General features: G+C 52.2%; 1 protein-coding gene and 1 long non-coding RNA gene across 3 annotated transcripts in view; one reads left to right on the forward strand and one right to left on the reverse strand.

Annotated features, from left to right (window-relative positions):
- Nucleotides 1-902: 902 nt before the first annotated feature.
- Nucleotides 903-10746, reverse strand: LOC135981954 (uncharacterized). 2 transcript variants are annotated; one of them, XR_010599174.1, is made up of 4 exons: nucleotides 10405-10746; nucleotides 5167-5290; nucleotides 4040-4185; nucleotides 903-3152 (listed from the first exon to the last, which is right to left on the reverse strand). It is a non-coding gene; the product is annotated as an uncharacterized LOC135981954 (long non-coding RNA). The 2 variants fall into 2 exon arrangements; XR_010599175.1 differs by lacking the exon at nucleotides 5167-5290.
- The window catches only part of CRTAP (cartilage associated protein), a 36881-nt gene continuing 30395 nt past the window's right edge, over nucleotides 10745-17230 (forward strand). Inside the window, exon 1 of the mRNA XM_005278563.4 lies at nucleotides 10745-14435. Coding sequence (XP_005278620.2) covers nucleotides 13815-14435 — 621 coding nt within the window. The 5' untranslated portion in view covers nucleotides 10745-13814. The remainder of the gene's footprint in view (nucleotides 14436-17230) is intronic.

The following is a 17230-nucleotide window of genomic DNA, read 5'->3' on the forward strand; positions in this document are numbered from 1 at the left end:
CCCGAAAGGCAGAGATAGAGCCCAGGAATCGAGATGGTGGGGAAATTTCATTGAAACCGTTTCTGACCGAAAATCCTATTCAAACTAAACCTGTTTGTTTCTTGAAATCATAACAAGTGGCAATGAAAATTCTTTGTCACAATGTGTTAACTTGTCTCGTGGCACTCAAAGAGGAGACACTTAGATCTCAAAAATTAGATACGATGCTTCAGTCTGAGCTGAGTAGTTGCTTCTCTTAACAATTGCAAAATAATACAATACAAATAAAATAAACTATTTCAGCCATTCTATTATGTCCTAATCTGATCTGAGTAAACATGATAGGACACCTCATCTTATGCACTGCTCCTAGTGACACTCTCCAATAGACCCAGCAGTCCTTATTTCCAGGCCCCTTCACTAACCACTGCTGCACACTCCCTCCCACAGCTGGCAATTACAACCAGGCCCTCATGTCCGGTCCCCCTGCTTTGAGAGGGAGTGTGCTCCGCTGGAGTGATTGGAGCAGGGAACTGGGAGTCAGGACTCCTGGGTTCCATTGCTGGTTTCCTATTGACCTGTGGGACTTGGGGTAAGTTGCTGCCCCCTCTAGGCTCTGTCCCCAGCAGTCAAATGGGGATTTCATACTTTCCCACTATTGGAAAGTGCTGGGAGAATCCCCCAGCAAAAGCTGCTCTGACAGTGCTAAGCAGCATCTACTCTTTACCCACCTCCACTAGGCCCCTAACCCTGCCAAAGAAGGAGCTAGGATTGGTCTGGAATGATTTGTTCTTGACAAGTCCATGCTCACTAGTCCTAAGAACCAAATTGTCCTGCAGGTGCTGACAAACTGATTGTTTAATAAGCAGAGGCTGCTCCCAATGCTACACTCGGTTTCTCAGAAATGAGTAGACTTTATGGGCAGCAGAGACCGTTAGAGCATCTAATCTGACCCCCCGCATATCACAGGCCTCCTGTCTACCACAATAGCTACTTTTGGGGCAAACACATTCCGGAAAGGCATCTAGTCTTTATTAAATGACATCAAGAGATGGAGAATCCACTACTTTCCATGGTAGCTTCTTCCTGTGGTCAATCATCCTCGCTGTTGAATATTTGTGCCTTATTTGTCATAGGAATTTGTCTCTTTTCACCTTCCAGCCATTGGGTCTTGTTCTGCCTTTCTCTGCTCGATTAAAGAGCCCTTTAATACCCAATATTTTCCCTCCATTAAGGCATTTCAACACTTCAGTGAAGTCACCTTTCAATCTTCTTTTCATAAGCTAAACAGGTTGAGCTCTTTCAATAGCTCACTAGAAGGCATTTTTCTCCAGCCCTCAGAACATTTGGTGGCTCTTTGCTGCCCCAGCTCCAATTTCTAGGACCATCTTTTTCAAAGGAGGACACCAAGACTGGAGGTAGTATTTAAATAGCAGTCTCACTGCTGCTGTATCACCTCCCTATCCTACTCACGGCTCTGCTCCTACGTCTAATGATGGCTTTAGCCCTGTTCACCACAGCATCACACTGGGAGCTCATGTTGAGTGGCTTCTCCACTCTGGCCCCTAAATCCTTTTCAGAGTCACTGCTTTCCTGGATCCACGTCCCCATTCTGGAGGTGTGGCCGGCGTGCCTTGTGGCTACGTATAGGACCTTGCATTGGGCTCTGCTCAAACTTGTTTTCTTTGAATGGGTCCAGCTGGCCGAATGAGCCAGATCGCTGTATATCACTGCCCTCTCGCCATCAGGAATTACCACTCTGCCTGTATTTTGTCACCCCCCAATCTTATCCGCAGTGATTGTACGTTTTCTCCCAATTCATTGATAACAATTATTTTAAAAAATTAGTCCTTGAGAGCTTCTTCAGACCCTTAGTACCCAGGACCTGCTCCCCAGAGCACAGTGAGAAAGGCCGTCCAGCCCTGCTGGTACATAGGGGATAAGCACAGAACAAAGGTACCTTTAGGAGCTGTGTTGTCCATAGGCTCTGAACAACATGTGTGGCTCAGCAGATTACAAATGCACGACAGACCTGTAGTGTAGACTGGTCCCAACTGTGTCTCGGTTTCCCACCCTGCTCTAAGTTTAATCACAGCCGCCATGTCTTTTCCCCCGTGTCCCTTAACCCCACGTCACTGCAGAAGAGAGATTTTCTGGTAGCCAGCTGGCTCTCCTGCATGTGGATGTCGTTCCAAAAGACGTGCTCTGGCTCAGTCCCATGCTATGGTTGGCTGAAGGAACCACTTGGTGACGTTCTAGGCCCTGAGTTATACAGGAGGGGCGACTAGATGCACATAATGGTCCTTTCTGACCTGAACCTCTATCAATCGCTACATTTTCTGCTGCTAGGAAGAGAACTCTGAACCTATTTTCTCTCATTCACTTTCAGTCGGAATAATTTCAATCCAGGCCAAAGGATTTCCTCTTCCATTGTGTCTTCAGCACCTTTGCGAGCAACCAGTTACTGTTACCCACAGGTTACCAGTTTCAACCTGTCCCTGGGTGAGATGGCCAGGAAAGGGGTTGGAGCTCAACTGCACCTGGCCCAGGTGATGCAGCTCCCTAGGGTGAAGGGAATAAGTGTGGGGGTCACGTGACAAGACGCAGCCTGTGACTAGGACCCAGGCCTGCTGAGAGATAGAAGGGCAGGCTGTGCTCAGCCAGGAGAGAGACCCCAAGGGAAGCAGGCATGGGAGGGGCTTGGAGAGTCCTTTAAAGGTCAGGGACAAGCTGGGAAGGGGCCAGGCTGAGCACTAAGGACAAGGCCCTAGGAGGGAAAGACAGGGCAGTTTAGGAGATGGGGCAGATAGTCCAGTTGGTTTCGGCTCCCAGGACCAGACACCCAGAGGTGAAGGTGGTTGTCGGGGCTTCTTTCCTTCTTCCCCATTGTAGATTTGATAGTGGAGAAGACTGATGCCGTAAGGGGGAAGTGAGTTACCCCAAGATCACCCAGTGAGTTTATATCACGAATGCATACTCGGAAGGATCCAATAGAAACATGGATTTTCCAGTCTCTTCTTTCTAGGAGTCCCCAGGGCTAAGGTAAAACCCCTGCAGCCCCTCCCCATTCTGCTCACCTCCAAGATGTGCTGGAGTTTGTCTGTGCTGGGGGGTGCTGTCAGCAGGATCGAGAGCTCGTCATCCATGTTCTCGGCGCAGGTCTTGCTCAGAGCCTGCCAGCGGAGGGAGACCAGGGGTCAGGATTATGGAACCAGGATGACAGCAGGCTCTGTAGTCCTTGCCCAGAGAAGCTCTCTGCAGAGGGCCTGGTGCACAGCAGTGTAGGGAACAGCCAAGCTGCTAGGGATGGGAGCTGGGCTTCCTGGCAGAGTCCAGCACCCAAAGCCCAGCATCTGCAAGGAAGGGATTCCCCACAGAGGGGCAACATCATCTCCCACACACAGGGAGTCTCCCCCTGACACTTGATTCATCCTATGGCCTGTTCCCATCTCTACCCACCACACTCCCAACTCAGCAGCTCCAGCTACCGAAGGGAGCACGAAGCAGAGGCCTTCCTGCTCCTGGGACAGAGGAGTAGGTTGATGATCTACCTGGATGTGAGCGTTGGCCTTCCCCATGCCCAGGGTCTAGACTCCATTCAGGGCAGCGCACAGGAACTGCGATTCCTATTCTGGATCTAGTGGCAGCTTCAGTTTGCTGGCAGGAGACTGTACATGAGACCTTGCAGTTGCGGGGGTGACACAGGCACTAACATGTGCATGGGAGTTTGAGCAACAGGGCAGAGACCTGTGTGCGGCAAGGAGGGCAGGGATTTGGGAAGCAAGAGCAGAGGATCAAACCCTTTCTTAATGTGGGTCGGGATGATCCCCATTTCAAAGATAGAGAAAGTGAGGCACCAGGTGGGAGAGTGACCTCGCCAGGATCACGTTACCGCTCAGTGGCAGGACTGCAAACAACCCGTTCCCTGATCTCCTCACTGGACGCTGCTGCCCCTCCTGTATGACCCCTCCAGCCATCCTCGCCCACAGGCCATCCCCACCACTCTCCAATACCAGGCTGTTTCCACAATGGAAGCGGGCTTGTAACAGAGGTCACTCACCGATAGGTGCCCCTTCCTTCAAGGCCTGGGGTCACAGATTTCTTGGGCTAGCACGCCCGCCAGCAGGTTTTTGGCTGGGAACTCAGCCCTTCGACCAGGCGACCATCTTTTAGTCCCACTCCTTCCTGGGTCACGCTCATCCCAAACTAAAAGTCAAAAAATGTCTTTAACTGAAACAAGATCCTCTGTCCCTTGGGGGCTTTTCCTCAGCCTGACTTTGGCTTGGCCTGCCCTTGCTGGCCTTGGTAGCCCTTTCTATGGCCCTGTACATCCCCTTCCTTAGAGACCGTGGGAGAACCAGTCCTACCCTGGATTCTAGGTTCTGCCCCAACGCCCTGTACCCAACAGCTAGGCCTGCTCCTGTACCTTTGTTGCGGTTTCCCCTGGTTTCCCCTCAGCTGGAGCTCACTCTGTAATCCATTTGGCCTAGCTCCAGGCTTTATAGCCCACAGGCCAAGCCCCCCGTTATATACCCTCCTCCTTAGAACCTGGCCCACACGGGGGCAAGTTCTATTCTTCTCCAAGCTTCATCCCTCCTCATCTCATCGCTGTCACCGGCTGCACGCTTGTACAGCCTGTGCGCAGTGTCTGCAGCTCCACTGCCAGCTCGCTCGGGGCAAACCTTCTCTTCTGCAGTATCCCGACGCTCTTCCTGCAGCCACTCAGTCTCATGAACAGCTGCTTGCAGAGCCTGTTCTGAAGCCTTTAGCATCTTCTGTTGCCTTTTTGCTACTGCCGCTGCATATGCCAAAACCTTTTCAGTCAGGGTCTGAGAACCCGCCATGGACTGCTCCACCCTTGTGTTTGTCCCTCCTCCAGTCTGCTTCATAGCAGCCCAGGGCCCTGGACCCAACAGCTAGGTCTGCTCCTTTCTCTTTGCTGCACTTTTCCAACCTCTCTTCTCAAGTTCCCCTCCAGGCTTTCCTTGCTGCTCTGAACTTCCTACCTCGTTCTCAATCCTGTTGCTACCCCAGCTGGGCTGTATCACCACTGAAGTCTGGCTCTTTAGGGGGGCGGATATGGTGCCTCTCAGTTCGGGCTCATTCTGTAATCAGCTTTCTGTGAGTGCCAGGGTGCTCCATTTCCCCTTCCACTAGCTCCCCATTTACAGAGAGCCAGACCAGTACCTGCAGCAGGGAGCAGGAGTTGCTGGTGGCCTCAGAGGCACAGGCCCTGCAGCGCCTCGGGCACCTGGCGCAAGTGCCGCATGATACGGAGCTGGCACATCACATTGGCCGTGACGTCCTCCTGCTGCAAGGGAACGAGAACCTGTCTGAGACTCAGACGCCTCCGAGGAATCAGGGGGGATTAACGGCCCCTGGAACCAGCAGCATTTCCACCCAGCCCCTGCCCACCTCTGAGGGATGGATTTCCCCTCCTGACCCCCAGGATGGAGTCTTGTTGTCCTTCCTAGTGACTTCCAGTGGCAACCCCCCTCCTTGTACGGGGAGCTCCTGCCACCTCCCCGTCAGTGCCCCTGACAGCTGTTCCACCTCCAATCCACAGCTCAAGTTCTCAGACCCCTCTCCTCCAGCCCCACCCAGGTTGGGTAGGGAGGGGACTGTAGCGGGGGGAGCAGGAGGGATTCTGGCAGCAGTGAAGTGGGATGTGGGGAGGTTGAGACCTTTCCCCAAGTCACCCCAGCCACTAATGCTGAAGCCGCAGGATGGCAGCCCTGGTGAATGGGACGGATCGGCAGCCCCTGCTGACTGAATCCTCCTGTTCTCTCCAGCAGCGCCGGCTTTAGGAAGGGCGGAGCCCAATTCGAACATTTTTGGCGGGGCCCCGGCAGGGATGACTAACAAAAAAAAATAATGTAAAAAAAAGCCTTTCATTTCTTCCATGTATTATTTACTTTCCATAACTATATAAATAATAAAATTATATATTCTGTACATTGCATCATATACGCTGTTGATCGGTTATTAATGAGCTCCGTTTCACGTGTGTGGGTCCCCGCCACTCCCTGGGGGTGTGCTAGGGTCACCAGATGTCCTGATTTTATAGGGACAGTCCCGATTTTTGGGTCTTTTTCTTATAGGATCCTATTATCCCCCACCCCCTGTCCCGATTTTTCATACTTGCTGTCTGGTCACCCTAGTGGTGAGCTATAAAAGCCACCCTGCCCTTAAAGAGTCTAAAGATGCTATACGGCCCCTTTGACGATCCTATTCATACACCTCAGCCGCTAAACAAAACGCTGGGGGGGCGGCGGGGGAGAGAGATGGGCCTTCTGCAGCAAAATCCAGATTTCAGGTTGCAATAGGTGGCGTAGGCAGGTTAATAACCAGCCTCCAGGGAACTGTAATGATACCCCAGAGGGTGAGAACATAAGAACATCAGAATGGCCGTACTGGGTCAGACCAAAGGTCCATCCAGCCCAGTATCCTGTCTACTGACAGTGGCCAATGCCAGGTGCCCCAGAGGGAGTGAACCTAACAGGTAATGATCAAGTGATCTCTCTCCTGCCATCCATCTCCACCCTCTGACAAACAGAGGCTAGGGACACCATTCCTTACCCGTCCTGGCTAATAGCCATTAATGGACTTAATGCAGAAGGGCGGTATGGATGGACTATGTAGAAGCTGTGACTATGTATGGAGGCATAACTATAATGTGGAGATGCAGAGCAGCTTTCATTGCACGGGATCCCGATGCATTTTACAAACGGTCTGTATAAAACTCACTATACCCACAAGAGAAGTCCGACCACCTCTTCCAGGGGGGATGGGACATAGCAGGCGTTTAACAGCACCATAGTTAACCTCAGGTAAGCAAGCATGCAGCATGCAGGTGGAATGTAAGCTAGGGTGACCAGATAGTAAGTGTGAAAAAAAGGGATGGGGGTAGGGGGGGTAATAGGCACCCATATAAGACAAAGCACCAAATATTAGGACTGTCCCTTTAAAATCGGGACATCTGGTCATCCTAATGGAGTGCAAACCTCCAAATTAGATGCTACGTTCCCATGCTTGGAGAGAGTCCCAAGGATCACGACTTTGGTTTTATGCCCGTCTGAAAGATGGAACATCAGAATGGAGCTGCCACATGCTCCTGGTAGAGCGCCCCTTGCTGGAGTGTTTGGGCACCACGTGCTTTAAGCTGCCTGAGTCTGAGCAGAGTTCAGGCACTGCCTCTGTTTGAACGCAGAGGGTGTCTCTATGCAAACTCTTGGGGTGCACATGCTCTGTCTAGCATCCCTTTCTGGGAGTGGAGACCCCACAGTCCAAGTGCCTAGGCACAGAGACTAGCGCCAGCTCCCCGGTCGCGTAAGCACACCCTTTCCAGAGCCCCAACCCTGGAGATCCTCACCCCTGTAGCTGAACCACGTAAGACAGAAGCTTTGCAAAAAGGGCTTCTAAAGCAGCTACTCTTTACTTTAGACAGGACACAAGATATACAGCTCCAGACCCAACAATCATCTTCCCTCCCTCAGTTCCCTCCCCACTCTCAAGTGTTTTTGGGCCAGGCCAGAGTCTTTTAAGGAATTCAGGGTCCCTCCCCCCTACAGCTCATGGCTTCTCTGAATCATGGAATCTCACTCTTTTCTCCTGCCAATTTCCTTTGCCCTTGGTCGGCCCCCGCATCCTTTGTTTTTCCTGGGAGCCCCCTCCTCACCCTGTCTCTGGTGCCCTACACCCCAGCCCCCTGCACAGAAGTTAGAGAAAACTGACCCTCCTCATTTCAGGGTGCTCCCATATGAATGGGAGCCATTCAGGTTAACGACTCTCCATTGTCTCTGCTCTGGGAGAGATGAGGGTGGAGCCCACGTACACCAGCGAACTCCCTTACACAACAATTTCATGAAGATCAGCCAGAATTCTGAAGTTGCACCTAGATTCCCCAAAGCGTCCCATCGGCACTGGCTCAGTGCTGACCCAGAGGGAAGAGCGCCACCTATTGACTCACCACCACCACTTCTGGCGGCACCCTGGGCTTTCCTTGGCGCTCTCCCATCCAATACTAGCGACAGTAGAACCTCAGAGTTACGAACACCAGAGTTATGAACTGACCTGTCCACCGCACACCTCATTTGGAACCGAAAGCAATTGGACAGCAGCAGAGACACACACACGCACAAAATCAACTACAGAACCGTACAGTATTGTGTTAAACGTAGACTACTACAAATAAATAAATAAATAAAGGGAAAGCGGCATTTTTCTTCTGCATAGTAAAATTTCAAAGCTGTATGACGACCATGTTCCTTTGTGAACTTTTGAAAGAACAGCCATAATGTTTTGTTCCGAGTTATGAACATTTCAGAGTTATGAACAACCTCCATTCCTGGACTCCCAATCCTGCATCCCTTGCGACAAGGTCACAGGCAGGGCTACCTGTTCTGGGCAAGTAGATCTCTGGACCCAAAGCTTGGTAAGCAGCATGGACATGTGGGCACGGTTGTGGTGGCGTAAAACTGCCCATTCCCAGCAGACTCGTCCTGTCCCCCAGCTGTGCAGAACAGAAGTACTCTGCTGACACCTCCTCTGGGCCTGTATGATATCCTCAACTGATTAGAATTGCACCTGGCTGCCAAACTCTCTAAACCTAATGGTGAACCTCCTCTTCCCCCGCCCACCCCGATTAGCTCCCCAGGGCAGCAGCTAAAGCTTTGCAGACAGTGACAGCCTGTTATACAAGACTTAGGCATTGTTTCCTCTCTCTCTCTCTCTCTCTCTCTCTCTCTCTCTCTCTCTCTCTCTCTCTCGGCAGGTTGGCATCACAAAGCAGGCACCAGGCTGCAGAGCGGAGATAACAGAGACCATTAATTCCATCAGGGCTGGGACGACAGCTCATTAGCGGCCGGAGAGGAGACTAATGGTTCCCTTTGTTCCTGCCATTTCCTTCCCTGAGCAGTGACCTTTCTGGAAGAAAGCCCCTGGCTTGGGGAACGCCACCCCCTTTGAGAGAGCATCTCAAATTTAATGGTGTACCATTAAATCGCTGCCTTCCCCCAGGACACCTTCCCCCCCAGAGCTGCTCTCCCAGCCTTGTGAAGAGTCCAGGGCCCTGTCTGTGCGAAGCCCCATCTCCTCTAGCCAGAAGGAGCAGCTCAGTAACTCGGCTCAGGAAAGCTCCCTGCAGCGGGTTCCCAGCTTTGTGACTCATCCCACACAGGATTTCAGGACAGACTGAGCATTGCTTCCCCCTGGCACTACATTGAAACGGTCTCTGATTTGCAGAGCACGCGGCTGCCTCTCCGTGGGTGCAGGCTCTGGGACAGAGTTTGGGGGCCGGAGAAGGGGTGGTGGGTGCTGGGGGGGAGGGGACTGCCATCACATGTGGCTTCCTTCCTCCCCTGCTGCCCCTCACCATAGCCTCGGTGGGGGATGGGGCTGCCCCTTGCCCAGTGTTTGCAGGAGTGGTGGCTGGGGGGAAACCCAGTCAAACTCTGGTTTTACTCTTTCGTTGATGGGTCACTTTAACCCCTTACAAACCGCTTCCCACCTCTCTCACCCCCCTTTTCTACTGGGCTTGTTTGATCTTTTCGGTGGAGCCAGATGAAAACCACAAACCCCAGCGAGAGCAACAGGCTGGAAGACTAGACTGAACCCACCACCCACCCAGTCTAGTCCATCCCAGAGCCCAGGACTGAGGGCAAATGTCCCCCCACCCCCGGGCCACGTGCTTCCACTCCTGGCCTCTCCTAGCGCCGCCAGAGATTCTGTGTGGCTGCATCAGGTGGGATTTCAACCGGACCCCCCCCCCTGCTAAATTCACCCCTGTTTTGTGACCACTCTGCACCAAGAGCCCCTTCCTTCCCTACCCTAGAGCTGCTGGATGGCTAGAAAGCTGAGCTGGGCGTTTGATTGATCTGGAATGTTATCGTGCCCCCCCCCCCCCCAAAAAAAACCTTAATGTCCACACAGCTTGGGGGGGGATATTCCTCCCCCCCAAGCCAGTCTATTTTATTGTTGTAGGGCAAATGAAGGAGCCAGAGTTTAATGGAAATATTCAGCCCCTACAGCAGTCTTGCAGCAGGGGAAGCAGAGTTGATGGGAAGGGAACTGGTTTGGATAGGAGCCTCCCGTCCCCCTCCTTTGCAAAATAATTTGGGGAGGGGAATCAGATCACTCCGTGCCTCAGTTTCCCCTCTCTCGGGGGAGAAGGGAGAGATAAAAGTCTCAGCCTGCCGTGTTGCAGACCTTTCGCATTCTCCCCTCCTGATGTATTTGATTTCCTCCTCCAAACCTCCCTGTCTCTCTCTCTCTCACCTGGAATTCACAGCACTAAGTACTGGCTCGGGGCTTTCTTCCTGGGTTACATGATCCCGAGTTTAGTTTTGAAACAGACGCAGGCAGGCACAACTCACCCTCAAACAGCAACACCACCGAAAACCACAAAATCAACCCAATATTACACACCTAGGGGGAATCACGGGGTCAAACTCTCACCGACCGAAGCCCCAGCAGCTGCTAAGGTGAGTGAGGTCCACTGCAGAGATTCCTGTCTCCCACCGGACCGGAAGCCCCCTCGGTGTCTCCTCCAGGTGAGTGCTGGGGGGAGGGGAAGGCTGCAAAGCACATGTGCCTTCTCCTCCCCTCCCCCCTCCTGACCTGCAACAGCCGCTGCTGCCTCTGCCTCAGGCCCCTGCCGGCCAGCGTCTCTCGCTGCCTAGCAGCAACAGCTGCTGCTTCCGGGAGAGCCACAGAGCTTTGCTTCAGGCAGGGACACTACCCGATCTGCAAGGGGCCCTCTTAGGGGCGGGGCCCAATTCAGGGGAATCGGTGGAATCGGCCTAAAGCCGGCCCTGTCCCTGGGGACGCTCTCCCGCACTGGGCCTGACTTTTGCTCGCTCCGGGAAACCCCGCATGCCCGGCCCGGAGGCCTCGCCCGCGCCCTGCCCCGTCTCCCGCTTCGCAAGGCCCCCGGGGACGCAGGATGGCCCTCCGCCTCCGCCTCCGCCTCCGCCTCAGGGGGATCAGCCCAGAGGCGACCAGCACCCAACTTCCCACTTGCTGGCCCCGAGCCGAGGCAGGGACTGCTCCAGGCCCGCAGGCAGCCTTCCCGGGCAAAAGGGCCACCTTAGGGCAGCAGCTGCCTCTCCCTCCTCCCACGTTTAAAGGGCCAGCTGCCAAGGAGGCGTGCTGCCAAAGGGCTTCCCTAAAGCAGCCACCCCCAAAGGCCCGGGCTGCGCCTTGCGGCTTTCCTTTCTCCCAACGGCGGAGCTGAAGCGGCTGGCCTCGCACCCCTCCCTCGCCACACCAACGCTCCCGCCCCACACGACGATCCTCAGACCCTATAGAACTGATGAATTAAATTGTTTTTAGTTGTTCACTTTATTAATGTAACTTCATAAGTAAAGTTTTATGAATGAAACTATTCATTCATGAAACCGGTTACCCCAATAACTGGCTAATTAACAATTAAGATGCTTGTTAAGAGCCATACCTGTTCAGTCAGCTGCCTTTTTAAATTTCACTATCAATCCAATTCCTGCTTAAATCACTGAGACTTGTGTAGATCAATCTCTGATAATTTTCATATGACTTTACATTGTGCCTCTTCATATAACCTTGTGGTGGGTCTACCCACGTGTGACCTCTGTTTTCATGGAACTTTGTATCAAAGCCTCATTTAGAAACTTTGCATTGCCCTTGGTATAATATTATAGCCCCTCAGGATAGAATAAGATAGAAGAAAAATTTCTTTTTGCTAGCAGTAGAACAAGAGCTCTCCCCCCCCACTCTTAATCAATTGCCCTGTTGAATGAATGAGGTGTGGATGAACAAGGCATGGAAGGCAGCACCTCCAGACAGCCTCAACTGTTGGAGAGGGGCTGGGAGCCAGACCCAAGAACAATAAAACGTGTCAAGTGGGCTCATTAAAGACAAGCAGACATACCGACGGCCTCGGGGGTTAGAAGCAAGCACCTTCTTTTGGAAACATCCTCTTTGCAGCATTGGGACAACACTCAAAAGAAAGCAGCACAAAGGACCAATGGACACAGACACAGAGTTTGAATCTGGTATAGATTTGCATAAGAGGAAAGCTGCTATAAAAGTAAGGTGTCTTGCAGAGGACCCCGGGTCTCGTCTTGTCAACATGGGAGCATCGATCCGGATCGGCAGAAGCCCAGCTCCACCCTCTCCCCCATCTAACTCACCTGGCCAGTGAAGTTAAGGGGAGCAACTAATTGGTAACAACAAGACGGAGTGTGTTTGTGTGTGTGTGTGAGTGTAAGTGTAATATATTATATGCATATAATACAGTGTTAATTAATACATGTATTACTAATAAATGTGGCGTCTTGTCTTATTCCCCCTGAAAAGATCCTGTGCAGTACTTTAAGTACGACACTTGCACTGTTTCAGTATTGTAACTTCTGTTCACCATTTATTACACTTGCCTACAGTGTAACTTCTGTTCACTGTTTGCCATCCATTATACTTGTCCATAATATAACTTTTGTTCACTGTTTGCCATATTGTAATTCAAACCCCATTTCACAACACTTACTCCATTTTGTAAGGCCTTGCTTCAACCTTCATTTTTGCAAACCCTGCTGTAATCTTATTAGTTTAGTTTAGATGTGTGAATGAGGTATGTATGGATGATGGAATCAACCTCCAGCCCCAGCCTGTCCTGATTAAATAGAGTTCAAACACCAATGGCTGAAGATGCAGACAAGAGCCCTAACAAAGTAAGAAGAATCCACCCTAAAAAGAAAAGGTACAATAGAAGGAAGATCAAAGCCTGGTCCGAGTCTGAAAGTCATGTCTGCAATTGACGGGTGATCAGTCACCAAACCTGGAGGCAGCATGACACAGCAAGACCTATAGACTCTGGATTCAAACTAAAGCTTACAAAAAGGATGGGTGAGATGGAAAACTTTGGAGGAGGGTAACATTCTGCTGCCAACATGGAAGGGCATCAGTGCATGCCCAACAGAGACCCAGCTTGTCCTTGTGCCCGGCTTTCCTGGCCAGTTAGCCGCCACAAGCTACGAACCCAAGCTACAGACTCAAGCAGGACTGGTAACTATGCAGCAGCTGCAGAACATCTGATGGGTGTGTGTGTATAGGGACTAAAATATTAGTTATTGGTCATAAATCAAATTATCATAATAAATGTGGCATCTTTATCTTGTCCCCTTTAATAAGATCCTGCTAGTTTTTATTGGTATAACACCAGCCACAACCACCGGCCCTGCTGGGAGGCAACTGTGTCTGCGGGTTTGAGCCAGCAGCATAGCCAGGGCTGGTCCCAGGGCCAGGAATCGATCCAGACCGTTGGGAGTGGCCCAATCAGACAGCCAGGGTCTGCCTGGGCTGGGCTCCCTGAAGACACAGTTGCCTGGAAGGGCCCAGCCAAGCCCCCTTACTGTCTCCAGCCCAACTCCCACCTGGCTGAGCCTGGCCAGGCTTCTGCACCAGTCCCAGGCAGCTCAGCTCTGGGAAGACAGCAGGTGGTGCCACACAGTGGGTAGGAAGCAGAGACTGCCCAGAGCCAGAGGTTCACTGGGGTCTAGCCAGGGGGCAGAGAGGAGCAGGGGTGTGTGGCCAGACTGAGAGGAGTAAGTGCCGGGGGGTGAGCCAGCAGGGTCTCAGGGCACAGTGCAAGTGGAGCAGGCCAGGGCCCTTTCTGAGCACAGGCTGGGCTCCATGGAGCCACTGGTGTCATTGTAAACTCGGCATTGAGCCGGTCCTGTATTGAGGTGTCTCTTGGTATGTAGGAGCAGCAGTGAGGCTGCCCGACAGTTCCCCTACATTTGGCTCTGACACCTCATGTGCTGGGCGGGCAGGCGCAGTGCTTCTTTCCCCTCCCCTGCTGCATGCCGGCTTGGGGCTCGTCTCCTCCCCCCGTGCAAAGGGGCCGGCCGGCCCATTGTCCATTTCCGAGGTCCCGCCTTGCCCGCTCTTTGTGCTTCCGCCGGGCTGGTAACTGTCCCGTGGTGCCGGGTCGGGGTGCAGCGCTGGCGGCGGGCAGGATGGGCTGCGAGCGGCCGGGAGCTCTGGGGCTGGGGCTGCTGCTACTGCTGGCCGGGGCGCGGGCGCAGTACGAGCGCTACAGCTTCAAGAGCTTTCCCCGGGACGAGCTGATGCCGCTGGAGTCCGCCTATCGCTACGGCCTGGACCAGTACAGCAACGAGAACTGGCCCGAGAGCGTCAGCTACCTGGAGGTGAGCATGCGGCTGCACCGCCTGCTTCGGGACAGCGAGGCCTTCTGCCACCTCAACTGCAGCGCCGCCCGCCTGCCGCCGCGCGGCTCCCCGGCCCGCTTCGCCGGCTTCCCGGAGCTGCGACTCTTCGCGGACGTGCTGCAGCGGGCGCAGTGCCTCAAGCGCTGCAAGCAGGGGCTGCCCGCCTTCCGCCAGTCCCAGCCCAGCCGCGAGGTGCTCGACGAGTTCCAGAGGCGAGAGCCCTACAAGTTCCTGCAGTACGCCTACTACAAGGTGAGGCCGCCCTGCCTTACCATACCCCGTCCACCCCCAGTGCCTCACTGCCCTGTCATACACCCAGTGCCGCACTGCCTCCCACTGCCACACCATACCCCATAATGCCCCACTGCCCTGTCATATACCCAGTGCCCCACTGCCCTCAGTGCCCACTGCCCTGTCATACACCCATTGCCCTAGCTTAAACCCAGCGCCCCACTGCCAATCCATACCCCAATGCCCCAGCATACACACAATGCCCCACACACTTTCTGCCTCCATTACATCCCTGTGCACCCGGAGTGCCCTCTGCTCTATCATGCACCAACTATCCCATCATTCTCTGTAGTGCCCACTGCCCTATCATACACCCACCATCCCCGTTGCACCTCCATGGCCCCCACACCTGCTGCCCCATGACACTCCAGTGTTCCCTCTGCCCTTCACTGTCCCATTACACCCAGTGTCCTGACACACTTACTGTCCCCTCTGCCCCATCACACATACTGTGCCCCCACCTGAGTGCCCATCTCACCAATGTGCCTCCACTGTCCCCCCACCCCTCACAGACCCACTACCCCCCGTGACCACTGCCCCATCATATTTTCAGTGCTGCTCACCACCTTATCATACTGCCACAATACACACACCATGCTCGCTGCTGTGTCATGCACTCACCACCCTACTTTGTGCCCATTGCCTCCTCACCCTGTCATACACCCAGTGCTTCCTGGCCCTGCACCCCACTACCTCCCCCATCCCTATACCACAGTCTCATTTTGCAGTGTAATGTCTTCTACACCCTCCTTCACCCACATACTCTCTGCTTGCACTCACATCCCTTCCACTCTGTATTTCAGTGTAATGCTGCACCCGCCCCCCCATACGTTCCCTCTCCCAAGATGTCCAGCCGCCTCAGTGCACACCTCAATGTGCACCTGCATGCACACCCCTCCCTGTACTTGGGTTGCTTCCTCCCTATTGCCTGTCCCCCTCACCCAATCACCTTCTTCAAGATAATAGTGCACCCCCTGCCCATTATCTCCCTTCATATATCCTACTACTGGCTTCTTCTACACCCCATGCCCAGGATGTATACCAACTATCCTACCAATCACACCCCAACCTCAGCCAACTATCTTTGCCAGGACATCCCATCCTACAGTCTACTGCATCATCTCATTCTTCGCTGCCTTCACCCAGGCCATCCCATTCCAATTTGCACTGCCTCCCCCAGGCCAACTGAACTTCAAATAACTTAGTCTACTCTCTCATACATTCCCCCTCCCCGCCATTTCAGATTATCCCACCCCAATCCCCACAATTCTTTTCTTCCACAGATTATCCTGCTCCATTTCTCACTGCCTCATCTACATGTTAGCTCCCCACTTGCTCCCCCAGGCCATCCTACCCCTTGCCCCCACTCTTGACTTCCCTGTGCCATCTCACCCCCAAATCCTGTAGCCCACTCCTACCATATGCTCCCATCTCATGCCCCTATAATATAATGCAGCTCTGATCACAACTCCATATTTTCTCAGTCTTCCCCCAAATCATCCCACCTACTTGCCTGAATTACACCATTTAGCTCTTCTCTCACCAACTGCCTTACTCCTGCTGGAATTCTGCACCACTGCACAATGCAGAATTTGCGCAGAATTCATGTTCCTCACAGAATTTTTTTTTTTTCATGCAGAATTTTTGATTTCCCACCCCCTTGGGCATCCCTGTCCCCGTCGCTCCTCAACCCAAGCTAGGCAGCATAGCAGGCCCAGGCCCCCAAAGCGGGGCAGGGGAATGGCTTTCCAAGCTCTCATTCCCTTGGCTGAATACAGTGAGAGCCAGGAAGCTCTCATTCTGCCCTGTGCGGGGCAAGATGCGGCCATTTCACATTTCCTATTTCAAGGAAATGGGACAACAATATCAAAAAGAAGAGGAACTTATTTTTCAGAGACATCACCCTATAATGTTTTATTCAGCAGGGTTACTTGTATTACATTATATGATTTTTTTTTTTGTGGTTGCTGCTTGAAAGCATATTCTTTATTGATAAAGTGCTTTTTAGCCTTCTTCTGCATGGGAAATTTCTACGATTTACACCAATATAACACCCTGTGTGCACACTCTTATTCCATTATAAGAGTGGCTTCTTCTAGTATAAGCTAAACCCCTTGTGAAGTAACATAATCTAAACCAGAAATCTTCCCAGTTGTCATGAAATAAACTGGAAAAAAAACTCTTATGCAAGAATAAGAGTGTTCACACAGGGGTGGGGAGTTATTTCAACATAACTAGGTTGATTTAAATTCACACCTAATGCAAACAAACAAAAATTACCATGTAGATCAGTAACTCCTTATTAGATACAAGTTGCAGGACATGAGGTACCAAATACATCTCTTTAAAAATGAATGGGCAGTAACTCTACCCTCAACTCATATTCACTCTCCTAATTCCCAAACCAATATATACCTGACCATACCAGCCCTAATTTATCCTCCCGTCCCCACCACCTGTCTTCACCACCTATTCCCTTTACAGAGCATGCAGTCTTTACAAAGTACTTATGATCACGATAGCAAGCATGCCTGATACATAAAATATTTATGCGTAAAGTATTCAGTAAAAATTCCTAGCAAACACGGCAGTGCCTTAACTCAAGCAACAACAAAAGTATATGAGAGATCATTTGCAGAATATATTATAATTTACAATTTGATTCAATCATCAGATTTAAGAGCTTTACGTGGCTTCTGCATTCTAGGTATCTTGCAGCTATAAATCACTGTAGGCCCTACAAACCATTTCTTGGC

The sequence above is a fragment of the Chrysemys picta genome, chromosome 2 (assembly GCF_011386835.1).
Source record: "Chrysemys picta bellii isolate R12L10 chromosome 2, ASM1138683v2, whole genome shotgun sequence".
Taxonomy (NCBI): domain Eukaryota; kingdom Metazoa; phylum Chordata; order Testudines; family Emydidae; genus Chrysemys; species Chrysemys picta.